Genomic DNA, 27825 nt, shown 5'->3' with positions numbered 1-27825 from the left:
AGGGAGAAATACAGCGGCTGTGTCTGAAAACTGATAAACGTTGCCTTCGCAGGACGCATTCAAAGGGTACGTTTACAGGTTGACAACGATATGCTTAAAACGGAGAAGTTTTTCCATTGGGTTTTCCGCGTACAGACGACACCACTGTCAAAATGATCCCCATTATTCACAGGGATCCACGAAAACAAATAAAAACGCTGTGTTCTGCTGCCAGGCCATTAGATGGAGATGCTATTATATTCCTACGCCTCATAACGCTTTGCGCGAATTATCGGTGTAACTTCCGTTAAGCTGTAAACAATCAGTGAAAAGGCTCGCTCTATGAACACGGTACGTTAAAAAAGTGTCACAATGAGATGACATTAATCTACTCACCCTTCAACCATTGAACATTAAAAGGAAATTGAAAAGTGTAAAAGCATCAACAAGGTACTTTCAACAGACCAAACAACCCCAAAAGCGCGATTCTTTCCACAGCAATAACGGACAGGTTAAATGTCATATGGTTCCTCTGTGTTCCTTCCTGTTTATTGCCATACATTTTCTTTTTGTGACATAATTTTTACATATTCCTCTGTATGCAGGACATGTTCGGTTCGTTCATGTTTGCATCCACATGTTGTGTATTCTGCTAGTGATCTTTTTTCTTTTGTTACTACAAACAATCTTTCTCACTTTTCACATAGCCTACATGCTTCATTGATTCACCATCATTATTATCTATTATCTTTATCTTCAGACGTGTGTTTATTACTTGATTGTGTCAGTGTGAGTAAATTTTGAATGCATTTTGTTAAAATTTAACCTGAAGAAACCTTGATGTTCCTTTGTGACCTGATTAAAGGTGATCATAGACTCCACCCTCTTACAACACTAACCAGGAAAAGACTGATTTATTTCACCTGTCATACTGACTCTCTTCTCTTCCAACAAAGGCAAAAAATAACCAGCAATCAATGAAGGAAGAGAAACTCTTTCGATCTCAGGATCTTTGCAAAGTTTGTTTCTGAACAGACAGCAGATCTTTGTGATTCTTCATTTTTGAAACCATCGTTCACAGAGTGAAAGTAACGTTTATATTGCTGGAGCTCAAACAGTGAAAATGGCTACACTATACGAAGATGATATTTCTTGTCCCGTGTGTTGTGAAATCTTCAACGCTCCTGTTATTTTATCATGTAGTCACAGTGTCTGTAAAGAGTGTCTTCAACAGTTCTGGAGAATCAAGGAAACTCAGGAGTGTCCTGTCTGCAGGAGAAGATCCTCAAATATCCATCCTCCCACTAATCTGGCATTAAAGAACTTGTGTGAGTCGTACCTGAAGGAGAGAAATGAGAGGCGTTCATCAGGATCTGAGAAGATCTGCAGTTTACACAGTGAGAAACTCAAACTCTTCTGTCTGGAGGACAAACAGCCTGTGTGTTTAGTGTGCAGAGATTCACAGAAACACATCAGTCACACATTCAGACCCATCGGTGAAGCTGTTCCAGCTTTTAAGGTAAGACAGATTTACAGATGAGGATAAACACTTGTTTTAGCTTATGTATTATCCCACATAGCAAGCGATCTTGGCTCGAATGTGTCCTCAAGCCGACTCTGCTGGCCTCCAGTCGGCAACGGCATGTCTCCTGTCAGCCAGAGCTGGTTCATGTGTGGCAATGATGGCAGAGCATGATCACGGCAAACAACATGAGGCTGACTGTTGGTGTGAGGAGTGTGTGTCTCAGATCAATCCAGTGCTCCAAATCAGGATTGAGACCTTGAGCCGATTAAGTGCACTTTAATGCAGTTGACTTGACTGACTTACAATTTACTTCATTTGAAATGAAAACATTTCATCTGTTATGACTTGGCATTTCAAAGTTTAATTTTAAACAATACTATAGGGGAGAGCCAGGACGATTGAAACGCAGGACGGATGAAACACTGCGATTTCCTTGAAAACCACTTACGTCATGTACGTCAAATTTCATTAGCACGTACAGCACGCAATGCCTACCATACCCGTGAAAACATTTCTTCTTTACGTCGTGCCGTTTTGGAGTTAAAGCCGCAAAGCTGTTTTTGAGTGCGGTACTTTTTTTTTTTTACTGACGAGTTGTATTTATTGTTTAATGTGCCATTGTAATGATAATACGGCAGGTGTATTAGTACTGAAACACACCCTTAAGTGTGCATTATCAGAGTTTTTTAGTTTAAGGGCAAAAGAGGTTTCGAAACATGAAAGTGAGTGGTATTTACACCCACACGAGCGATTTGTTTGCTAAACTAAAGAAGCCATTGAGCATCGTCGAGAGGTTAAAAGGAATTGGATTGGATTAAACCCGCCAATAGTGTGCCAGGTGGATAAGCCAGTTTGTGATTGGTCCCCGCAGATTTGTAATGGAAGCAGGATAGAAGAATGTACAGGTTTCCAGCCTGAGCTGCAGGGCGAAATCAAATCTCCGGCAGATCGGGCTGGGTTTACCCAGTCTAGAAATACACTGTATTTTATTCATGTGCTGGATATTTAATTCCTTCCTCACTACTGATCAAGAAAAAAAAACGAAAAAAAAAAACGGACAAATGACTGGCATCAGTGGCTGCCAAACAAAAACCATCAAATTAAAGTAAAATATCCTACTTTAAATAAAGTGCAAAAAAAATTTAACATTAATTTTCCTTAAATGTTTTACAGAAAAAAAAATGCTATTTTACAGGTATTTCCTGAATTAATTCAAATTACTGGCAGCAACAAAACATTAAACATTAAAAGATCTCTCAAGATCTCAGCATCTTCACTTTTTTACAATCCAATTAGACTTTATTTATTTCATACTGAAGTTGAGGTTTAGGTGTTGATGTCATCAAAAAAGTTTGTCACCATTATGATGATCAGTATTTGCTTTAGTTGGGCTCTTGACCCTTGACTTTTTAACATTAGTTTTTCTTTTGTTGCTTTAACTGTGTGTTTCTGATACATGTTTGTTATGGCAAAAATGCAGGAGAAAATCTCATCAGAGGATGTTAGTCACGTATTGGTGATGATGTTATCAACATGTAGTGGCCTGATGTACTGACATCACTTAAAGTCAAATGTCTGAGTGCATTAATGGTTTAATTCATATGATTTATAGTAGCCTTCGGATATTGTAGCATCAGTATTATCTGGTTTTCTAACAACTAATATCAAATTATTTAATCAGAGATTAGACTCTAGGATCAGTGAATTAAGCCACTAAATGATGATTATACCATCACTAAAAAGTGACAAATATATCTGAGCAGAGTTTCTCTTGTAATTTATTTATTTATGTTTTTGCCATAACAAACATGTATCATAGACACACAGTTATAACAGCCAGAGAAAAACTAATGTTTTAAAGTCAAGAGCCCAACTAAATCAAACACTGATCACTATAATGGTGACATCAAACTTTATTATTTTCAATAAAACATCAACGTCTATACCTCTGTTCATTCTCAATAAGAACTTTAGTATGAAAGAAATGAAGTTTGGATTGTAATAAGTGAAGATGCTGAGATCTTGAGAGATCTGTTGGTGTTTAATGTTCTGATTTAAAGGGTTGTGTGGGTCACCATTTTGCTGAAGAGTAGAGCCTGTGCTTCAGTTCAGGATGAGCAGAGAAACACTGATGAAATGCTGCATGTTGCTTATTTAACAGGCAGTAACTGTGTAGTTGCTGATGCAGTGACATATAGTTAGATTCATTCATGCATGTAGTTAACTGTAGTGATGACGAAATGAAGCTTTGTGAAGCACTGGGACTTTCCCCCTCGACTGTATCGTAAAATGGTTCATTACTTGAAGCTTTTCAACGCGTTGCACACTAACGACATCTTGTGATCAAAAGGTGGAAAAGCTGCCTTTCTGTCTTTTTTTTTTTTTCATTTAATAAATCTCTTTGTGCTCTGTAAACCACAAAGCAATACAATTAATCCTCATAATTCATGTGTTACTGTTGATGTAGTTCTTACACAATGTATGAACAAACAACTGTATGAATTAATTTATGAAAAAAATAATAATAAATGGGACTAATTCACTTCTACAGAAACAATTCTTATGAATCTGCTTTGATCTACAAATGCAGCCTTATTCACATAAACTTTAGCCTCAGTCCTAATCATACGAGTTCATAGGCAAGGCTCATGTAGGCATATATAATCAAAATAAAATAAAATAATTGTGGAATGGTGAAATGCTTGTGAACTGGGGAGCTGACATTTTATTTTGTGGGTAATTTAATAAATTAAAGTTTTTTTTTTTATTAAGAAACAGGACTTGTTCAACAGTGTGAGGGCTAAGTCTATTTGTTTTTTTATTTTCTACTGCCGAAGGGTATGACACTCGAAACCTGCTCAAGGGGTTTGCGCTATTTTTGAATCTGAATACGAAGCAGTCACGTGACTGTGTGTGGAAACGAAGCTTCGGATGTCACAGATCACGTGGTTATGGCAAAACGAATCAAGCTCCGATACTCTGCTTCAATGTGTGATGTTTTTTTTTTTTTGATACAAGCTTCGAAGCCTCGGTACTGAACGTCACATCACTAGTTAACTGCAAGAGATTCTCATTTTACAGTGAATGTGTTTGTTAGTAATAATTCAGGAAATACCTGTAAAATAACAGTGTTTTTTGCACTTCATTTAAATTAGAATATTTTACTTTAATTTTAAGTTTTGTGTTTGGCAGCTGTAGCTGACAGTCAATGACAGTATATATATATATATATATATATTTTTTTTTTTTTTTTGTGTAGATAAGGCTCAGGTGTGGCTCAGTTTTGGGGTTTCTGGTTTACTTAAGGCTGAGAATCGGTACCAACACTAAAACCTATTCAGGCCCAGTGCAGACCCAGTCAGTAATCCATTTCTGTGCCACTCCCCAGGGCCGTCATTCTTTGCGGCATGTGGGCCAAGGGAAAAGGGGCTGTGAGGACTGGAGCTGAGCCAGAAAAACATTGCTATGTGGGTACATCTAAGATCATATTACAGAAATTCCTGGTGTCTAATAGATTTTCTCTTTAAATTCTAGGAGGAGCTCAATACAGCACTGAAGTCCTTACAAGAGAAACTTCAACACAATGAAAACATTAAAGAAGAGTTTGAGAAAACAGTTCAACACATCAAGGTGAGGATCGATTCTTTTGGCATAAGTACAAGTTTGATTAGAACAACTGAATTGATTTGTCGGACATAATTACATGTTCCTTTATTGACTGAAACTCACAACCGTTTGTGTATAAAGATGATCAAGCACAGTACGCCTGGTTATTCAGCAGTGGGCGGGACTAATGCTCAAGCACTAATGCCATTGGCTAGCGCTCACCTTACATATTTTAATTTTAGCTAATTAGTTTGGGCGAATGCAGACAATGTGATTAATATACATGAGCGCAACAAACTTTCAGCGCAACAGAGCTGCTGACATTGGCTGCGTTCCAGTCCAAAATTGTCATGCCCTTCACTCTCTAACCTCCATCTCGTTCACTCGGATGTACGTCATTGCTTATGTTGCATGAGTGCCCACTATTGGCGGAACCTTTGCAATAGGCTGAATTGGAATGTGCTAAGCCCTTGATCACTTAGAATCCACTATGGGGTTGATTTATTTTTATTTATTTTCCCTTTAGAAATTGTTTAATGCTGCATTCTATATGTATATAGGTGTGTTTGAGTTGTTTAATATATATATTTTTTTAATAATTAATATATCATTAGAGTTTTTTGTGGTGGGATAAATTAAACGCAATATGCGTTGACGTCACAATCGTGTTGCATTGTGGTATATGGAGCTGCCTGAAGTGTACATATGAAGTAGACTCGCTCCCTCTGTAAAAATCGAAGGAGCGAGCAGCGAGGGACTGTCCATATAAACTTCCCTCGTCCACTTCACGAAGTGGAACGCACTTCAAAATGGCAGCAGGGATTCCCCCGAGGGGAAGTGCTTAGGGAAGTTTGCAAGTGAGTGTCTAAAAGTGGCTTGGAATGCAGCCCAAATGCTTCTACCTGATGATTTGATTGATAATGTGTATTTTCACACTACAGACAGAACATCTACTACTACAGAACTAGTACTTCAGAAAGTTAAAGTTGTATTTAACTAACCCACATTTCCCCACACACTCTTCATGCTGCTCCAGAATCAGTTGCGTCTTTGAGATGATTGAAGTGAATGTGATTTTGATTTCAGTCTCAAGCTGAGCAGACAGAGTGTCAGATTAAACAGCAGTTTGAGAAGCTTCATCAGTTTCTCAGAGATGAAGAAGAAGCTACAATCACTGCACTGAGGGAGGAAGAGGAGCAGAAGAAGCAGATGATGAAGGAGAAGCTGGAGGAGATGAACAGACACATCTCAGATCTTTCATACACAATCAAAGACATGGAGGAGATGATGAAAGCCAGTGACGTCTGCTTTCTGAAGGTCTGATTTCACATCTTTCATTGATTGATTGATTGATTGATTGATTGATTGATTGATTGATGATTGATTGAGTTCTTGATAATAAATGGTGTGTTTGTTCTGCAGAAGTTTCCAGTCTCAATGGAAAGGTGAGTGATCTGCTGGTGTCTCTGGTCTCTCTGGTTCTGATCCAAAGCCACTGCAGTTCTGACTCCTGAATATTCTTCCAGAGTCCAGATCTCACAGCCGGATCCACAGATGGCTTCTGGAGCTTTGATTCATGTGTCACAATACTTGGGCAACCTGCCGTTCAGAGTCTGGAAGAAGATGCAGGACATCGTCCAAAACAGTGAGTCTGGAGAAGATCTGTGCTGTTACACAGTGGAAATCATGCATGGGGTTTTCATGACACAAAAGTACTAGTTACTTTTGTGTCATGAAATAAGTTACTTTGTGTCATGTTACTTTTGTGTAATGAAACAAACTGAAATAATGACACATTATTTCAGTTTGTAGTAAGTGAAGTTCATTCTAGTTCTGGCATATAATGAATATTAACTATTTTTTTGAGAATGTTTATCTTTTCTTCATATAGTCCAGAACAAACTCAGCAGAGTAAAAGTTATTAACTTAGGGGCCACTAACACGACACCGTTTTAACAGAAAACTCTTTAATTCTTTCTGCGCAAACTTCAAAAACGCGAACCAGTGAGAAAGCAGATGGCGTGCACATGCGTATTACAAGTTCAGTCTAGAGGTATGCGCGTTTGAATATATGTGCGCAGGCGTGTAGTCCTTCCCTACAAATCAACCCTCAACATAGTACTTGTCTGGCCTTAAAATTAATAATACAGAATTTGCTTCCATGTAGCCACGCGAACCGGAATTATCCCAACAACGCTTTATCTGCAGAGAGGTAAAGGGAGGGGAGGGAGGCCTTCGCAGGGAAGAGCCTAGTTGACATTTCAGGACTGCGCTGTCATCGGGTCCAGGCGCAGGTCCCTCATCAGATCTGGATACCGGCCTGGATCCGGCGGACTGCGGTAAACCTTGGGATAAACAGAGAGACTAATATTAGCATAGACACCATTCTTCTTATGATGTAACGAGTACATCAGGATTTATGGGAAGTGTTCCCGGTTCCAGCTGACCTAATCTATGCAGCCTAACATTGAATTATAAAAGTCTATAATGTGTTATGTGTATGCTAGGTCAAAGAGAAGTGTTTTTAGTCTAGGTTTGAACTGACATAGTGTGTCTGCTTCCCGGACAATGTTAGGAAGACTGTTCCAAAGTTTTAGTGCTAAATAGGAAAAGGATCTACCGCCAGCAGTTGATTTTGATATTCTAGGTATTATCAACTGGCCGGAATTTTGAGATTGCAATAGACGTGAAGGACTATAATGCGTTAAGAGCTCGCTCAAGTACTGGGGAGCTAAACCATTCAGTGCTTTGTAAGTAATCAGCAATATTTAAACATTTCTACGATGTTTAATAGGGAGCCAGTGCAGTGTTGACAGAACTGGGCTAATATGGTCATACTTCCTGGTTCTGGTAAGAACTCGAGCTGCTGCGTTTTGGACCAGCTGTAATTTGTTTATTAAGCGTGCACGAACGCTTAATGAACGCATGGACTAATTGTTCCGCATTTGTCAATGAGAGCATATGACGTATTTTAGATATATTTTTAAGATGGAAAAATGCGGTTTTACAGATACTAGACACGTGACTTTCAAATGAAAGATTGGTATCAAAGAGCACACCCAGGTTCCTAACCGACGACGAAGACTTGACAGAGCAGCCATCAAGTGTTAGACAGTATTCTAGATTATTACGTGAGGAAGTTTTTTGTCCAATAATTAGAATCTCTGTATTTTCAGAATTAAGTAGTAGGAAATAGAGATAGTCATCCTATTATTTATATCACCTATACATTCCGTTAATTTTGTGAATTTGTAAGTTTCGTCAGGGCGTGAAGAAATATAGAGCTGAGTATCATCGGCATAACAGTGAAAACTAATTCCATGCTTCCTAATGATATCTCCCAAGGGTAGCATGTACAGAGTGAAAAGAAACGGTCCTAGTACTGAGCCTTGTGGTACGCCATACTGGACTTGTGATCGATGAGATCCAATAAACAGGCGATAGGTCAAAACACAGGGTAAACAGTCCAAACAATAACAGGGTCAAAGACAAACACAAAGAAATCCAAGAATAACAAGCAGAAGATAAAAAAAAAACAGGTTACAGGAAACCAGGAGAATACTCAGAATTGCAGTATGACATTAGACAAGACTTCACAAAGAATGACTGAGATAACCAGGCTTATATATGTTTAGCTAACAAGGCTAATGAGACACAGCTGAGGAAAATCATGGATGATCGAGACCGAACAGTGAGTACTGGGAAATGTAGTCCTTGATTGAGTGGCAATAGTCTGGGGTAGAGCGTCCTCTGGTGACTATCGAGGGCACTCCAGCTGCTGATCGGGAAAAATATATTGGGTTAATGCAGGGGTCCTCAACTCTGGACTGCGAGATCCACTTTCCTGCAGAGTTTAGGTCCAACCCTAATCAAACACACCTGAACAAGATAATCAAGGTCTTCATGATTACTACAACCTTACAGGTACACAACAAAATCCCCAGTGTTAAATCAACACTGCTCAAGTACATATTGTCCCAATCTAAAGAGTGTTAAAATTGTTAAAGTTAATGAGATAATTAAGTGATTAATTAAGAGATGATTGAGCATTAGTGATGAACACCTGTTGTTAACAAGCAGAATCACTGAAGGAAAGAGAAACACAAGAACAACAGCTGTGCTTAACTGCAAACGCGCATACCTATGGACTAAACACGTGATGCGCATGTGCACGCTGTCTGCATTTTCGTGGGTTTGCGTTTTTGAGGTTTGTGCAAAGATAATATTATTATTTTTAATGTCTGTTATTTTTTTAATGTCAATGCTTGCACCTTGGAACCTATTTTAGGGTTTGCGTTCTCGAGCCACCAGGCACTCTTTTGTGCGGATGAGCGGGCCGGAGCGCGTTGAGGGTTTTCTGTTCGAACAGTGTCTTGTAAATGTAATAACTTTTAGTTTAACTAATAGTTAGTTAATTAATGATCTAATAATAACTAATGATCTTTGCAACGGAAGTGAATCAATCAATCGATCAAAACTAACTTAAGCTGGACAATAACTTTATTCTAGAGCTGCTGTAAAGCCAAAACAATCTCTATTTCTTTAATTTCCTATTATCACTGTAAAGCTGCTTTGAAACAATCTATATTGTTAAAAGCGCTATATAAATGAAGGTGACGTCACACACACACACACACACACACACACCGTGAACACACACTCGGAGTAGTGGCAACCATATTTGGTGCGGCCCCAGGAACCGATTGGAAGTTAGTTGCCTTGCACAAGTGAAAGTGGAAGAGAGCACTGTTCATTCACTCTGATTTAAAAGTATCTAAAACAAATACACATACATTAAGACCCAGTTTAATGAACATGATAAGATGATGCTGAACAGAATTTTTACAGATACAGTTTTTCATCTCAACAGCTCTGATTGTTTGATTGTGATTTTAACTTTTCCAGTTTATCAGTTTCTCTTGATGAGACACAAATATTTAAATCACACATTTAATGTAACTAAAAACACTGACAAGATCAAAGGGGAAATGTCTGATGTGTTTGATCCATAGGACAAGTGTCATAATTCATAATAATCTGTGTTCAATTCTCTCTTGATCATTATACGGACATTAGAATAAAAGCACCTGTTGATTGTGTCTCATCAGCTCCTGTGATTCTGGATCCAAAAACTGCAAATCCATTCCTCGTCCTGTCTGATGATCTGACCAGTGTGAGATGGAGCGAGAACAAACAACCACTTCCTGATAATCCAGAGAGATTTGACTGGTATCACTGTGTTCTGGGTTCAGAGGGTTTTAACTCAGGAACACACTCCTGGGATGTAGAGGTCAAAGAGAGTGAATGGTGGAGTCTTGGAGTAACTACAGCATCAAACCAGAGGAAGAAACGCGTTTTCTTTAACACTGATGTCTGGTGTGGGCGGTACGGTCTGATTGGGTCTGGCTTTCGTGTTGAACAGGATCTTGAGTGTGTGAGAGTTGACCTGGACTATGACAGAGGAACGGTGTCATTCTCTGATCCTGTAACTAACACACATCTACACACATTCACAACCACCTTCACTGACACACTCTTTCCATTCTTCTGTTGTTCTTCCTCTCTGAGGATCTTACCGGTCAAAGTTACACCTGTAGGTCTGGATTGAGTTTCTTTCTTCTTTTACACTCATCATGTTTCCAATATTTTTATGTGTTAATATTCTCAGAAACACTCTTAAAGGGATTGTTCATTCAAAAATGAAAATTCTTTTATCATTTACTCTCATGTTGATCCAATCCAGTATGAGTTTCTTTCTTCTGTTGAACATAAAAAAAGATATTTTGCATCTCCTCTCCTCTGGATGTGAGGAACAGATAGAGGAAAGAACAGGATGTCTGACGGAGAGCAAGGTGACGGTGGCGGGGAATTGTCCTGAAGGAGCAGATGAGGGACGTGAGCGGCAGGCAGTGTGGGCGTGGGTCTCTCCTCTTTTGCTCCTCCCATTTACATACTGGCTCCGCCCTGAAGCCACGCCCACCAGAGTCATCCCAGTATCGTTCTGTGGTTTGTTCCCTCTTCCTGTCTGTTATTTCTAAACTCTGTATCCACTGGCTGAGTTTTGACGCCTCGTCTCTGATTTTTACATGTTTATTTTAGATTTTTCGTGTCACCTTCAGCGTCTTTCCCTTCCAAACTTCTTCAAACAAGTACTCTTCCTTTTCAGTCCTAATTTCCACGTCTCTGCCGTAGGGTCCTTGCTGTAGCGTTTAGCCATCCGCCATGATTTTTTTAATCCAAATTCAAATGATGGGTTCAGCCTGTTGTGTCATTTCATTGGTGTTACATATACACTATATTGCCAGAAGTATTGGGACACCCCTCCAAATCATTGAATTTGTGTGTCTTCCAATCACTTCCATGGACACATTTGTATAAAATCAAGTACCTAGGCATGCAGACGCTTCTACAAATATTTGTGAAAGAATGGGTCACTCTCTGGAGCTCAGTGAATTCAAGTGTGGTACTGTGATAGGTTGCCACTTGTGCAGTAAGTCCATTCATGAAATTTCCTCACTATTAAATATTCCACGGTCAAGTGTTAGTGGTATTATAACAAAGTGGAAGCAATTGGGAACAGCAACTCAGCCACGGAGTGGTAGGCCACGTAAAAATAGGTCAGTGCATGCTGAGGTGCACAGTGCCGAAAACGCCAACTTTCTGCAGAGTCAAGCTACAGACCTCCAAACTTCATGTGGCCTTCAGATTAACTCAAGAACAGTGCGTAGAGAGCTTCACAGAATAGATTTCTATGGCTGAGCAGTTGCATCAAAACCTTACATCACCAAGTGCAACGCAAAGTGTGGGATGCAGTGGTGCAAAGCAGCCACCACTGGACTCTAGAGCAGTGGAGACGTGTTCTCTGGAGTGACGAACCACGCTTCTCTGTCTGGCAATCCGATGGACGAATCTGGGTTTGGCGGTTGCCAGGAGAACGGGACTTGCCTGACTGCATTGTGCCAAGTCTAAAGTTTGGTGGAGGGGGGATTATCGTTTGGGGTTGTTTTTCAGGGGTTGGGGCTGGGCTTTTTGACCCCTTAATTACAGTGAAAGGAACTCTTAATGCTTCAGCATACAAAGACATGTTGGACAATTTTATGCTCCCAACTCTGTGGGAACAGTTTAGGGATGGCCCGTTTCCTGTTCCAACATGACTGCGCAACAGTGCACAAAGCAAGGTCCATAAAGACATGGATGAGCAAGTCTGGTCTGGAGGAACTTGACTGGCCTGCACAGAGTCCTGAACTCAACCCGACAGAACACTTTTGGGATGAATTAGAGCGGAGACTGCGAGCCAGGCCTACTTGTCCAACATCAGTGCCTGCCCTCACAAATGCACTTCTAGAAGAAAGGTAAAACATTCCCACACTCCTAAACCTAAAGACTTCCCTGAAGAGTTGAAGCTGTTATAGCTGCAAAGGGTGGGCCAACTCCATATTAAAACCTACAGATTAAGAATGGGATGTCATTAAAGTTCATGTACATGTTAAAGGCAGATGTCCCCAAAACTTTTGGCAATCTAGTGTATGTTCAGTTTGGTTTTGTTTGTACTGTTTTATCCCTGTTTTGCCTGCCTGTGTTCTCTAGTTAGTTTCCTTGGTTGTTAATTAGCTCCACACACCTGTTTCCGTTGAGTTGATTACCTTCCCAGTGTATTTGAGTCCTCAGTTTCCTTTGTTTCATTGTCCGGTATCATCTTATGTGGTTGTGTGTTAGTTTGCTCCTCGATCTGCTTTGTTAATTTGTGGAATAATAAAGATGTGTTTGTTTGGATTCTCCTGCTTTGTGCGATTATTACAGCCACCGTGTGACAATTGGGTTAGTTTTAATATTTTTACCCAGGTGCTGATTGTATATAAATAACCCAGAAATGTTTGTTTTTTACCCAGCATTTTTTTTAGTGACGTTTAAAGAAAAAGTGTGGGGGAAAAAAAGAATAATAAAAACAAAGATGATTATAAATGATTCACACATTGAGAAATAAATAAACATTGTATAAAAATAAACATATAATTAAAAAAAAAATAGTAAAACTTACTAAATAAAGAAGTACAGTACTATTACAGAACGTAATGATGAATATATTTACCAAACAATATTTAGACATATTAATGTGAATTTTTCACAGTAGCCTATAAATTGGGTCTTTATACACAAACCTAAATGTCTTTTAAATTTCAGGATGGGGGTCCGTCGCAAGAGAATGATCATGTTTGGCATCTAAAAGATTGAAAACTCCTGTTAAACTGTCAGCAACATCCATAAATTATCATTTAAAAAAATGACTGTGGTGTCCTCTGTCAACTTTATTATGACGTTGCTCAGCTGGGCAGCGACACTTGTGTGTGAAGAGAGTGAACAGCATAGGGCCGAGTACAGAGCCTTGAGGTGCGCCTGTGTTCATTACAAGGGTGCTGGAGGAGTGTTTTCTGATCATGTTGGGATCTGCCATGAGGAAACTCAGTATTCCGTTACACAGTGCAGGAGGTTATGTAGCGCCAGGTTATGCAGCTTGGTTATTAGTTTTGATGGTGTTAAATGCCAAACTGTAAACTGTAAAAAATAATCAGGCATAACTGTCCTTATTTTCCAAATGGGTTAGAATTTAGTGAATGGTAAATGAAATAGCATCTGTGATGAATTTTTTAATTAATCAACTTTAATTAATCCTTTCACTCATAGCGGTCACTACAGTGGACAGCTATTAAAAAAGCATTTTCTTGAATTTGCACGGGGTTTTATGGCAAAGTTGCACATCAGCCTCTTCATTGGACCCTGGTGCATCATCCTATAAATTGCAACCAAGTGGCAAGCCTTTGTGTTTCGATTTTTTTTTCCCTCCAAACCAAGATGGCCAAGGGTCAGTCAGACATGCCAAGTTGCTCCGGAATATCCACCCATTCCTTCTATTCTAGGAAACTCTTGTAGGTAAAAAAAATATTGCAGCATCAAGCAGTATCTAATGAGTCATATCACAGTAAAATTTTCCAAGTTTTGATTTTAGATTGAGAGAAAACTCTGATTAATCACATGTACTTGTATTATTAGAATGTAATTTTCATTGCCATCAAAAAAGTAATGTGATTACATAATGTATGACACTTGTAATGCATTACTTTACTTGTTAGATCAAAAAGTAATCTGATTTCGTAATGCATGTTATTTGTAATGTTTCTTTACTCATAACATCAAAAAGTAATCTGATTATGTAATGCATGTTACTTGTAATGCGTTTCCTTACTCATAACATCAAAAAGTAATCTGATTATGTAATGTGCGTTATTGTAATGTGTTTCTTTACTCATAACATCAAAAAGTAATCTGATTACGTAATGCACATTACTTGTAGTTAATTACTTGTTAGATCAAAAAGTAATCTGATTTCGTAATGCATGTTATTGTAATGCGTTTCTTTACTCATAACATCAAAAAGTAATCTGATTATGTAATGCACATAACTTGTAGTTAATTACTTGTTAGATCAAAAAGTAATCTGATTTCGTAATGCATGTTATTGTAATGCGTTTCTTTACTCATAACATCAAAAAGTAATCTGATTACGTAATGCACATTACTTGTAGTTAATTACTTGTTAGATCAAAAAGTAATCTGATTTCGTAATGCATGTTATTGTAATGCGTTTCTTTACTCATAACATCAAAAAGTAATCTGATTAGGTAATGCACATTACTTGTAGTTAATTACTTGTTAGATCAAAAAGTAATCTGATTAGGTAATGCATGTTACTTGTAACACATTACTTTACTTGTAACATCAAAAAAGTAATCTGAATGCGTTATGCATGTTACTTGTAATCCATTACCCCCAACACTGATCATTTCAGATGAGATTGAAAAAACCCTTTTCTCAGAGGAGGGCTATGATAGAAATGTGCATGTCCATCTTGAACATAATCAGAATTATCAGCTAATAAGGGTAAATCCCCATACTCTGGTGCACTGGAGGGAGCATCTGAGTGTTTTCCACAGTTGTACCTTGACAGGCTGTAGAAAATTCTGATGGAATCACGTCCTCATGTTCTGATATCAAAGATACGCGAAGTGCAACTTGTATGAAGTTGTATGAAGCCTTTGCAATATTTTGCATTTATATTTTTTGTATATATTTTATAGTTTTCACATGATTTGATATAATTGTATTGATTAGTTTGTTAAATTCACATACTTTATCTGTTTGATTATTGTCTTATATTTAATACATTATATCTTCAGTTTAAACTACCTGAAAATCTCTTTGAAAATTTTGTAAAAAAAATAAAATAAAAATCAATTCTTGTTTTTCATGCCCTAAGAGCAATAAAAACACATAGGAAAAAAAAAGGTTATCATAATTCATGCATGAAAGGGTTAATCAACTAACATTTGTTTTTCTTGCAGGAACGACATTCATATGCTTTTAAATGTTTCCAAACTCTTTGGGGAAAACTTGTGACTTTGTGTGTGTGTGTGTGTGTGTGTGTGTGTGCATAAATAACAATTAGGGGAAATGAAACTAGACAGATCGATGACTATTTCTCAAACCTTGTGATAAGTAATCACAAAAACAGAGTTTGCTTGTGCCAGTGACAGAGGAAAAAGGTTGGGGCTTTTGAACCAATTGAACCAATCATATCTGCAGTCATTAAGACAAGAGACTGTGGCTTTCTGTGAACAGGGATGATTGTGGTGGACTTTAAGGAGAAAAGGAACTAGTCAGTGTGAGGGGAAAGATTGAGGAAACAAACTCACATGATCAGAACAGACTTCTTATATCTCCTGTCTGTCATACTGACTTTGTCTCGGCAAAAGCAATATAGAATCTGGGATCAGTGAAGAACAAAGAGGAAAAACTTTGTGATTCTCTTGTTTATTCATTTTTGAGACCTTGATTCAGAAAGTAAAAGTAATTTTTTTTTTTTTTTTTTTTACATTAAAAAAATATATATATATTATTGCTCAAACAGAAAATGGCTTCACTATCTGAAGATGATTTTTCTTGTTGCATGTGTAATGAAATCTTCAAGGCTCCTGTTCTTCTGTCATGTAGTCACAGTTTCTGTAAAGAGTGTCTTCAACAGTTCTGGAGAACCAAGAAAACTCAGGAGTGTCCTGTCTGCAGGAGAAGATCCTCAAGAGATGATCCTCCATGTAATCTTGTGTTAAAAAACTTGTGTGAGTCGTTCCTGAAGGAGAGAAATGAGAGGTGTTCATCAGGGTCTGAGAAGATCTGCAGTTTACACAGTGAGAAACTCAAACTCTTCTGTCTGGAGGACAAACAGCCTGTGTGTTTAGTGTGCAGAGATTCACAGAAACACGTCAATCACACATTCAGACCCATCGGTGAAGTGGTTTCATCATATAAGGTAAGACGAATTTAAAGATGAGGATAAACACTTGTTTAAGCTTATGTATTAAATATAAGATCATATTAAAGAAATATCTGGTGTCTTATAGATTTTCTCTTTAAATTCCAGGAGGAGCTCAATACAGCACTGAAGTCCTTACAAGAGAAACTTCAACACAATAAAAACATTAAAGAAAAGTTCACAAGAAAGAAAACCGTTCAGTACATCAAGGTGAGGATTGATTCTTTTGACATATTTACAAATTTGATTAGAACAACTGAATTGATGTGTCTGGCATGTTCCGTTACTGACTGAAACACACACACACACACACACACACACAACCGTTTGTGTATCAAGATGATCAAGTGCAGTGTCAGCTGGTTATTCAGCAGTGGGCGGGACTAATGCTTCAGCCCTAATCCCATTGGCTAGCGCTCACCTTCCACATTTTCATTTTATCTAATTAGTTTGGATGAATGCATTACTTCAATGAGCTCATTTTTTCTGCACTAAATTATTACATTGTTTAAATTTAATTTTTCGCTAACTGCGATTTTGTATATGTACATTTCTAAAACACATGATTACTCTAAATTGTAATGTGGCATTTCTGTAAAGCTGCTTTAAAACAATATTTATTGTGAAAAGCGCTATACAAATAAATCTGGATACAGTTGAATTGAATGCAGATAATGATTCATATTCATGAGCGCAACAAACTTTTAGCACAACAGACACTGAGCTGCTGACATTATGCTTCTACCTGATGATTTGATTGATAATGTGTATTTTCACCCTACAGACACAAAACATCTACTACTAGTACTAGTACTTCAGAAAGTTAAAGTTGTACTTAACTAACCCACATTTCCACACTCACTCTTCTTGCTGCTCCAGAATCAGTTGCGTCTTTGAGATGATTGAAGTGAATGTGATTTGATTTCAGTCTCAAGCTGAGCGCACAGAGCGTCTGATTAAACAGCAGTTTGAGAAGCTTCATCAGTTTCTCAGAGATGAAGAAGAAGCTACAATCACTGCACTGAGGGAGGAAGAGGAGCAGAAGAAGCAGATGATGAAGAAGAAGCTGAAGGAGATGGACAGACACATCTCAGATCTTTCATACACAATCAAAGACATGAAGGAGATGATGAAAGCCAATGACATCTGCTTTCTGAAGGTCTGATTTCACATCAGTGATTGATTGATTGATTGATTGATTGAGTTCTTGATAATAAATGGTGTGTTTGTTCTGCAGGAGTTTCCAGGCTCAATGGAAAGGTGAGTGATCTGCTGGTGTCTCTGGTCTCTCTGGTTCTGATCCAAAGCCACTGCAGTTCTGACTCCTGAATGTTCTTCCAGAGTCCAGATCTCACAGCCGGATCCACAGATGGCTTCTGGAGCTTTGATTCATGTGTCACGATACTTGGGCAACCTGCCGTTCAGAGTCTGGAAGAAGATGCAGGACATCATCCAAAACAGTGAGTCTGGAGAAGATCTGTGCTGTTACACACTGAAAATCACACATGGCTGGGCAGGTTTTTCATGACATGTTTTTCAAAGAAGAATGTTTCTTCTTTCTTCATCTCCTCAAGTCCAGAACAACCTTAACAGCAAATGTGAAAAGATACTTTAGGCTCCATTTGTGATTCTTGTGGTGTTGTGCTGATTGAACTTGAAATACATATATCCCTTAATCACTCCTAAAAAAGGACAACACTTAAGGTCTTTGGGGTCATTTTGACCCCAAACTTTTAAAGAGCGATTGCATAAGGAAATATACATTTTTTATATGGAAAACTATATATCATTTTTTTTATTTACTTCTCAACTATACATTTATGCTGTGTTTTTGTGGAAATTTTGAAGTTTTTTACCTATTTACTGCACAATTACATAACTAGGCCATAAATTGGCTCATGAAAAATTATTTTTTAAAGAAAAAATCACTTAAATGATGATCTTAATTAAATCTAAATAGTTTTTGGACATTGCTCTAAGTGTTAGGGATAGAATACTGACATCTGCTGGTTTGTGGAAAAACTTTAGACATTATAATTAAAGAAAGAAAGTGCAATGACCACATATATCCAATAGAGGGGCCATAGAGACTCATTCATTTTCACTTCATTGTTCTTGATGCTTCAACTTCTCCTCACAACACAAAAAGATATATATTTTGTGAATATTTATTTAAACATTTTGAAATACATAAAAAATATGTAGTTTTGTCAGAGTTAGAATTTGTTGTTGTTTTCTGATATATTTTGAATTATCTGCTTTTGCAAATTATTATACATACATTTGCATAAACATTACAAGTCACCACTATGACATGACTGTAATGTGTGTGTGTGTGTGTGTGTGTGTGTGTGTGTGTGTGTGTGTGTGTGTGTGTGTGTGTGTGTGTGTGTGTGTGTGTGTGTGTGTGTGTGTGTGTGTGTGTGTGTGTGTGTGTGTGTGTGTGTGTGTGTGTGTGCGTGCGTGCGTGCGTGCGTGCGTGCGTGCGTGCGTGCGTGCGTGCGTGCGTGCGTGCGTGCGTGCGTGCGTGCGTGCGTGCGTGTGTGTGTGGGAACAAGCTCCATGTTGCATATGTGACATTTTTTAGATTTATGCCAGTTTAGTTGATTTTATTTGCCAATTTCTATAAAAATGCTCTCTGTTCCAGTGACATACATGTGTGTGTTTGTGTGTGTTTGTGTGTGTGTATGAGATAGAAAGTTCGTTCCACTTTGGGTTTATGCTCTAGGACCAGACCTTCATTTAAATGTATTTTTTTTTTAGATTTATGCCAGTTTTGTTTATTTTAATTGCCAATTTCTGTGAAAATGCTCTCTGTTGCAGTCACATACATCTGTGTGTTTGTGTGTGTGTGTGTATGTGTGTGTATGAGATAGAAAGTTTGTTCTACTTTTTATTTATGCTCTAGGACCAGACCTTGGTTTATTTGTAGAATTTTTCAGATTTATAATGGATTTACTGTTATTTTTTTGACAAACAAAAAAAAAAAGTCATTTTTTTCATTTTCCCATTCATTTTCAATGTGGGGTCATTTTGACCCCAAAGACCTTAAAAGGTAAAAAAAAAATTACACACCTTTAGAACAACCAAATCAAGCCCAGTTTTTTTGTGCATGTTTAGATAGATTATTTAGGAAAAGTCACAGAGTTTCATGCCCCTGAGATGAAGGTAACATTTTTAAAAAATGAAGGAAAAGTCCATTGGGGTCATTTTGACCCCAAAGAGTGATTAAGGGATATCCACAAAAACTTTTAATCTCAAAAGGTGAATACAGAAGATTACAGTTTAGCACTCACTCGGAAGAGTAAGCTAACTAAAGAAAACAGCTCATTTATAATAGTATTTATTATTATAAATAATAAACCTCTTGTGGCCATTATGTGAACTGCACACCAATATAAAGTATTGTAGTAAGGATACCACATTTACTCCCCCCTGCCCCATTTTGATGGTAGGATATTACTAAATATACTAAAATACCCACCAGAAGTAACTTTACTATTTGAGAAATAAGAGGAAATAATTTTCCCAATAACATTTTAGAACAGAACAGTTATTTAAGATGTAAGAATGAAATAGCTTCTCAGAAACATTCTGATAACTCGTTACAGCTATGTTTTAAGCTATTTAACATAGTCCTGGAGATGAATAGGTGTGTGTCTTTCCCTTGTAGAACGACGCAACTGTGGTACAGCTGGTGTATCTTACTTGTCAGGCGAGTAAAGCTCATCCTCAGCAACTGGCTCTGTTGTATTCTGGCTTGAAATTACTACTTTGGGTACGGTCTCTGTTTTAGTAGAAGAGGGAATATCAGGTAGCTGGGACCCTTTGTCAAGAGGGTAGGCTACTGTTGGCTACTGAGTCCTGAAACTTGTCCGTATGTCGAATTTGGATTTGATCAACATGCCGCTTCAGGATTTGTCCTCTTCCAACAGCTACTGTATAGGAAACTGGACCCGAGGAATTCACAATAACAGCAGGGATCCACTTGGGACTGTAACTGTAATTACGCATTAACACATCATCTCCAGTTGTGAAAACTCTCAAATGTGCATTTTTGTCATGAATCTCTTGTTGTTTTTGCTGCACTTTGGCTTTAATGTCTGGCAAGAGAAGATCAAAAGTAGATATCCGTTTCCTTGCCATAAACATCTAGGCTGGCCTGGCCTGTTGTAGCATCCGGGGTGATACGATAGTTAAACAAGAATCGTGACAATCTAGTTTCCATTTCGCTTTCTTCATGCCCTCTTTGAACGTTTGGACAGCTCGCTCTGCTAATCTGTTTATCTGTGTCCTCATAAACTGTATCTGTGTCCTCATCTGTGTCCTCATAAACCAAACAGCTTAAAAAAAACACTAAATGGTGTTTTTTGAAATTAAAAAAAGGCCAAAAGTTTTCTGTGATTGGTAGGTTTAGGGGTAGGGTTAGTGTAGGGGGATAGATTATACAGTTTGTACATTAGTAAAACCATTATGCCTATGGTGAGTCCCCGTAAACCACATATCCAAGTGAGTGTGTGTGAGTGTGAGTGTGTGTGTATGTGTGTGTGTGTGTGTGTGTGTGTGTGTGTGTGTGTGTGTGTGTGTGTGTGTGTGTGTGTGAGTGTGTTGTGTTGTGTGTGTATGTGGTTGTGTGTGTGTGCATGTGTGTGAGAGAGAGATTGTGTGTAAGTGTGAGAGAGTGTGAGTGCAAAAGTGGGTTCTGTTTCTACCCCTGCCGTTCCCGCACAAGGTTGCAATTCTTAAATGTGATCTAACAAAGGTAAAGGTAAAAATATTAACCATATATGCTGTTTATATTGCTTGTAATTGGGATGAAGTAAACATCTGTTGAGTATTTTAACATAAATTGTTTGATTATATTGAATTAAAAACCCAAAAATGCAGCGGGTCCACCAGACCCACGAACACTGGCTGAATAACAAAAATATGAACACCACACAAGGGTTAACATGGATTGTAGCTGTCATCCCCTTGAGAGTTCCTAATTCCTCCCTAAAAACTTCCTCATGACGCTGCAGTATTTCTTGCAAATTCGCTTTAGAGAGTATCCTCATTTTCCTTTATTCTCACTTCTTGGATTTCTTTTTGAGGAGCCAGAGGAGCGATTGGAGGTTAAAGTGCCTTGTTCAAGTGATAGAGGAAGAGAGTGCTGTTCATTCACTCTGATTTAAAAGTATTTAAAACAAATACACACACATTAAGACTCAGTTTAATGAACATCATCAGAATTTTTACAGATACAGTTTTTCATCTCAGCAGCTCTGATTGTTTGTTTGTGATTTTAACTTGATGAGACACAAATATTTGAATCACACATTTAATGTTTGTCGCTGATCCCATTAATAAACACTGATAATAAAAATGAGTGTGACACTAAAAACACTGACAGTGATCAGAGGGAAATGTCTGATGTATTTGATCAATAGGACGAGGGTCATAATTTATAATAATCTGTGTTCGGTTCACTCTTGATCATTATATGAACATCATAATAAAAGCATTGTGATTGTGTCTCATCAGCTCCTGTGATTCTGGATCCAAACTCGGCTCATCCACGTCTTGTCCTGTCTGATGATCTGACCAGTGTGAGAGACAGCTGGAACAAACAACTTCTTCCTGATAATCCAGAAAGATTTGATGAGCATTACTGTGTTCTGGGTTCAGAGGGTTTTAACTCAGGAACACACAGCTGGGATGTGGAGGTCAAAGAGAGTTCATACTGGTGTCTTGGAGTAACTACAGCATCAAACCAGAGGAAGGGAGCTTTTTTCTTTAACACTGATGTCTGGAGCGTGGAGTATGATCCATATGGACTGTCGCATGGTTTTCATGTTAAACAGAAGCTTGAGTGTGTGAGAGTTGATCTGGACTATGACAGAGGAACGGTGTCATTCTCTGATCCTGTAACTAACACACATCTACACACATTCACAACCACCTTCACTGACACACTCTTTCCATTCTTCTGGTGTTGGATTGACTCTCTGAGGATCTTACCGGTCAATTGTCAGTAAAAGTAACTCCTGTCTGGATTGACCTGCTTTCATCTTTTACAGTCTTCATGTTTCCAGTATTTGTATGTGTAAAACTTCTCAGAAATGCTCAAAAAGGGATTGTTCATTCAAAAATGAAAAATCTTTCATAATTGACTCTCATGTTGTTCCAATCCTGTATGAGTTTCTCTCTTCTGTTGAACATAAAGAAAGATATTTTGAAAAATGTGGGTAACTAATAGTCTTTTTATTTTAATTGTTTCATGCTATTTTTGGGAGCGGGGACAAATTATAAAGCATCATGAAGTGCTCATCACACATGTTCCTCCAATAGTGTTTATGAAGTTTGATTGGTGAATGTTTAGAGTGAGAATTCAGATGAAAAAAGAAACTCAAATATTATTTTACATTTGTCTCATATGTTTTGATCACTATCATTCCCAGACTTCCATTTGTGTGATTTAAGAGTTTTCAAATGTGGTAATAATAAAAAACAAAAGATGTGTCCAAACTTTTGCCTGTATGTTTCATTTAAGTATATTTCATATTTTCCACTTGCAGTAAGTGACAGACAGTGTCAGTCATGTTGAGCTGGTGCGTCTCCTCTTATCTGGATGTGAGGAACAGACAGAGGAAAGAACAGGATGTCTGACGGAGAGCAGGGCGACGGGGGCGGGGAATTGTCCGGAAGGAACAGAGGGACGTTAAGCAAACAGTCGCTTTGAGTAAGGGGCGGCAGGAAGTGTGGGCGTCGGTCTCTCCTCTTTTGCTCCTCCCATTTACATACTGGCTCCGCCCTGAAGCCACGCCCACCAGAGTCATTCCAGTATCGTTCTGTGGTTTGTTTCCTCTTCCTGTCTGTTATTTCTAAACTCTGTATCCACTGGCTGAGCTCTGATGCCTCGTCTCTGATTTTTACAAGTTTATTTTTGTTTTTTCTCGTCATCTTCGGCGTCTGTCCCCTCCAAACTTCTTCAAACAAGTACTCTTCCTTTTCAGTCCTAATTCCCACGTCTCTGCCGCGGGTCCTCGCTGTAGCGTTTAGCCGTCTGCCATGATGCCAGTGCTGAACGCTGACCGTTTGCGACTGTTTATTCATGGATGTCTCATCATCTTTTTGAGGTTTTGCACGTGAAATTTTGGGTAATTGCCTGTCTCGTGTCTGAATGCATTTGAGTCCGTTTAAGGGTGTGTTTTGGTGAGATCCACCTGTTAACAGGGCAGAACGGTCAACAGATTGACCCGATATGATTCGGGTCGTGTTTAAGACTGAACGCAGGCGACGATGGGGTGGTAAACTAGCAGACAGACCCGTCAGACCCACCGTACGGAAGAGCGGAGCGGGCCGGAGGTTAACCATGTGACGCTTCCCACCGTCCTCGCTAGTTTCATCCATGCTGGAGTCTGGAGGAAGAGCAGAGATCAACATTTTCAACTCCACAAAATCCATGTTCATAGATTAAAATTATTTAGATTAAAATAAATAGGGGTTCTCCTTCATGCCAAAAACACCATTATTTGTGTTATTATATTTTTACCCCAAATGATGGGTTCAGGTTGTTGGGTCATTTCATTGGTGTTACATGTATATTTAGTGTGGTTTTGTTTTCACTGTGTTTTATCCCTGTTTTGCCTGCCTGTGTTCCCTAGTTAGTTTCCTTGGTTGTTAATTGGTTCCGCACACTTGTTTCCGTTCTGTTGATCACCTTCCTGGTGTATTTGAGTTCTCAGTTTACTTTGTTTCATTGTCCGGTATTGTCTTTGTTTTATGTGGTTGTGTGTTAGTTTGCTCCTGAGAACTTACTTTGTAGAATAATAAAGAATTCATTGTGTGATTATTACAGCCACAGCGTGACAATTGGGTTATTTGAATATTTTACCCAGGTGCTGGTTGTATATAAATAACCCTAAAAATGGTTGTTTTTAACTCAGCATTTTTTAGAGTGTGTTTAGAAAAAAAGTAAAAAAAAAAAATGTATAAATAATAAAAAATTATATTATAATTAAGGAGTTACATTGATAAATAAATAAACATTAGACTAAAATAAACAAATAGTAAAACTTACTTAAAGGTGCATTAAGCAACTTTTCATGTTAAAAATACCCATTTTTCTAACCCATACATGCTTAAACAATTGCCTGATGGGCTGAATGAGCCCTTCTATGATCACTGCGATTGCCTCTATAATCCTGTACAGTAAAATAAATAAGAGGGATTCGGGACGGAATCGACTGGGCGTGACGTCATGCGCGTTCACGCTTACCTGGCTATGTCTGGCAGGTTTGTGTATTCGCCGCCATTATCCGCATCAGCGAAGACAACTCAAGCGACTTTTGCAAAAGTAGAAGATGGATTCAAAGAGACCGGCTTCTAGTTCATCCCAAACCCCAACGCAAACTCCACATAACCGCCTGCACAACTCTGGTTGCAGTTTCGCGTGTCGCCAGAAGGGGGCATAGTTCTGCAAAAACTCAGAGACTTGCGCAATGCACCTTTAACAAATAAGTACAGTACAGTAGGCCTACTATAACTGTACGTAATGATGAATATATTTACCAAAAAAATATTGAGACAATAATATAAATTCTTCAAAGTATAAATTGATTCTTGAGACACGTATGTCTTTTAAATTTTAGGATGGGGGGTCCGTCACACGAGGATGATCATGTTTGGCATCTAAAATATTGAAAACTCCTGGGTCAAATAGTTAGCAACATCCATAAACTATCATTTAAAAATAGATTTGTTATTAAATAAATTTCGATTCATCTATTGATTAACAAAGAAGGAAAGGACTTTTCTTAGATTGACTTTAGTTGCAATTATAAAAAGCACCATTTTATTTCATTGTAAAAAACAATGATACATAAATATGGTAACCACACAGTACTGTGGTATATATTGAAGTAAACATAGTATTACCATGCACTTTTAGTAAAGTGGTATGACATTTCTGAATTAAAATGTTCTGGAACAAACATCATCAATGATGACAAGAATAAAGCAGGTTCAAACAGTAAACAGAGAGACACAGCAATAGATGAGAATGAAATCAAGAGAGAAATAGTTTAGTTTAGAAAAATAAGCTGAATGAGAATCAAACATCTACCTGATGATGATGAGGTCAGATTTACACACACAGATCAGCATGAAGAGCTACTTACAGTCTGACGGCTTCATCTCTTATCAAACACACTCAGCATCTGTTGCCATGGAGTCCTGCAAGACCAATCAGCATCTCTCAATCTCCCTTCTCTCTCTGTCTCTCTTTCATGTCGTGACCTTCACCAGCATGAAGCATGTGCAGCTCGCCTCTCTGTCTGTCCATGAATTATGAAACAGACGGCAGGACAGAAGCTCTGACCAACACAGTGAACTCACTCAAAATCCATGATTACTGACTGACATCCGCATTATCTCAGTTAAGAAACAGATTAAAGATAACAGATAAAATAAAAAACAGTCACTGCCCAATATTTTCTTTTACATTTATTATTTTGTATTGTATTTTATTTCCAACATTCATACTCATTCGTTTTTTTTTTTTTGTTTTTTTTTTTTTTTTACTATTTTAATCTTCCTTGCATTGACAATCTTCATTCATCCATGCCTGCAAGGGAGAGACTTTCAATTACCAGCTAAGTGGTGACTCAGTGACTTTCAATGATACTTTTGGCTAACCTGATTCATTCCTCGTGTTTGCACATTTCAATAAAGAACTTTTGAATCTGCTGTCTCATCTTCTGATAGTGACAGACGACCAGAACTAAATCATAATGGACACAGCTGGAGTTTTTCCTGAACCTGAGTCTTCTCTCGGCACAATATATCAAAATAGCAGGAAGATAGATGAGTATGTGGAGGAATTCCTGAAGTACTGTTACCTGAGGGTGTTGGATGATCATATCCTTATCAACTGCTTCCAGGATGGATTAGATGACAATGTCTGCATGCAAACTGCTGCGAACGAAAAACTGATGTGTGGCACAATTTTTGGACCTCGTACTGTGGCGGGGTAGTGCATCATATACAGTTGAATCTTTGGTTTCATCATTTTGAGAAAACAGTGTGCTCCCTTGTCTCCGCCCGTCCAGAGTCTCTAGCCGCCATGGCCGCCTCGCAAGAGTATCCAACTATTCCCCGATCCAGGAAAGCAACATCTCCAGCCTTTCCCCTGGCCTGGAAGGCTGTGTCCAACAGTGCGGATCTTACATAGAAATTAGCGGATCCTCACCTCATGTCCGTTAGGGTGGCCCTGAGAAATCACTCCACTCTTCGGGTGCCAAATTTAAGCTCCCCTTTCCAGTCTGTCCATGCTTGCCTGAGCTCACCTGGGAGTTGTGGATCATCCCAGTTGGTGTATCACCAAGGGTTGGTGTATCACCTCAACGCTCCATCCATCACTTTAGCTATCCTTGGGCAAGCTTTTAAGGTTGTCCTAACCTTTCAGTCAGAGCTGCCATGGTATCACTATACGGGAATGATGAGTTGAGATAGGAGTCGGCTACCATCTAATCTCAGATGATCCAATATCTGATAGCTGAAGAGCTCAGTAGTATCATGAGGTAAAAGGTTCTCAAGAGCAAGCTTTAGTCTGGTAAACTCACAAGGATCTCCCGTGATGAAGTCTGAAATGGTCAGTGTAGGACCATGGTAGGTGCTCTCCCTCTCATCTGGATGCTAGGGTGGAAGCTCTGTGCATAGGTCTCCATAGCTTGGAGCTTTTATAAGGTCAAACCTCTGCTCTGGATACCCACTTGAATCATGGCAATAGGTACTATACTCAGTGAGTGGCAGAAGTAATCTGCGGAAGTAGGTGGGACAGATTCATCTGGATAGTGTGACTTCCTGTTTGGCAGGCAATCCAGTTTGTATATGATACAACACCTAATGGAAAATTCCAGTGTCGGCTCCAGCCCCTAAGCCCGCTCCGGTGTTGGCCCCAGCCCCCGAGTCCGCTCCAGTGTTGGCTCCAGTCATAGTTCCCTCGTTACGGCCTTGATTGTCACCCTTGAACTCTCTGTTGGTCATTTTATCTCATTAGGTCTGCCGAAATCGACACTACAGATGTCAGCAAGTCAGTCTAGCCAGCACTCCAGACGCCCATCTCTCAGTCAGCACTCCAGACGTTCTCAAGCCAGCTAATCCTCCAGAAGCCCGGGTGTACTTCAATTTACGTGTCCACACAACTTTCAAAGTATACCCAACCACGGATGCCACAGAAGATGGCAGAGTTCGACACATACGCAGTACTATTGTTGTGATTCTTCTGTCTCTTCTGTATTTGCATATGTGCTGTTGTACGCGCACAATCCGCCTAAAACTCGTAACTCGAGCAGATCCTCAAACTGTT

At 38.7% G+C, this 27825-nt stretch overlaps 2 protein-coding genes across 2 annotated transcripts; one reads left to right on the top strand and one right to left on the bottom strand.

Annotated features, from left to right (window-relative positions):
• Positions 1-1102: 1102 nt before the first annotated feature.
• Positions 1103-22979, top strand: LOC311304461 (uncharacterized protein; the record flags this gene model as incomplete). The annotated part of the gene is made up of 12 exons (XM_084431457.1): positions 1103-1498; positions 5039-5134; positions 6197-6427; positions 6533-6555; positions 6637-6755; positions 10219-10707; positions 16048-16472; positions 16584-16685; positions 17404-17634; positions 17713-17735; positions 17817-17935; positions 21999-22979. 12 exons carry the CDS (start codon positions 1103-1105, stop codon positions 22490-22492), a joined length of 2748 nt encoding a protein of 915 aa, XP_084287583.1. The 3' UTR covers positions 22493-22979.
• Positions 22921-25695, bottom strand: LOC311277138 (uncharacterized protein). The gene is made up of 2 exons (XM_084387319.1): positions 25637-25695; positions 22921-23875 (listed from the first exon to the last, which is right to left on the bottom strand). Exons 1-2 carry the CDS (start codon positions 25650-25652, stop codon positions 23049-23051), a joined length of 843 nt encoding a protein of 280 aa, XP_084243445.1. The 5' UTR covers positions 25653-25695; the 3' UTR covers positions 22921-23048.
• Between the last annotated feature and the right edge of the window lie 2130 nt (positions 25696-27825).

This window comes from Rutilus rutilus (assembly GCF_951802725.1).
Source record: "Rutilus rutilus genome assembly, chromosome: 1".
NCBI classification, from domain to species: Eukaryota; Metazoa; Chordata; class Actinopteri; order Cypriniformes; family Leuciscidae; genus Rutilus; species Rutilus rutilus.
Note: the sequence above shows the minus strand (reverse complement) of the source record. Positions and strands in the feature narration are given on the sequence as shown.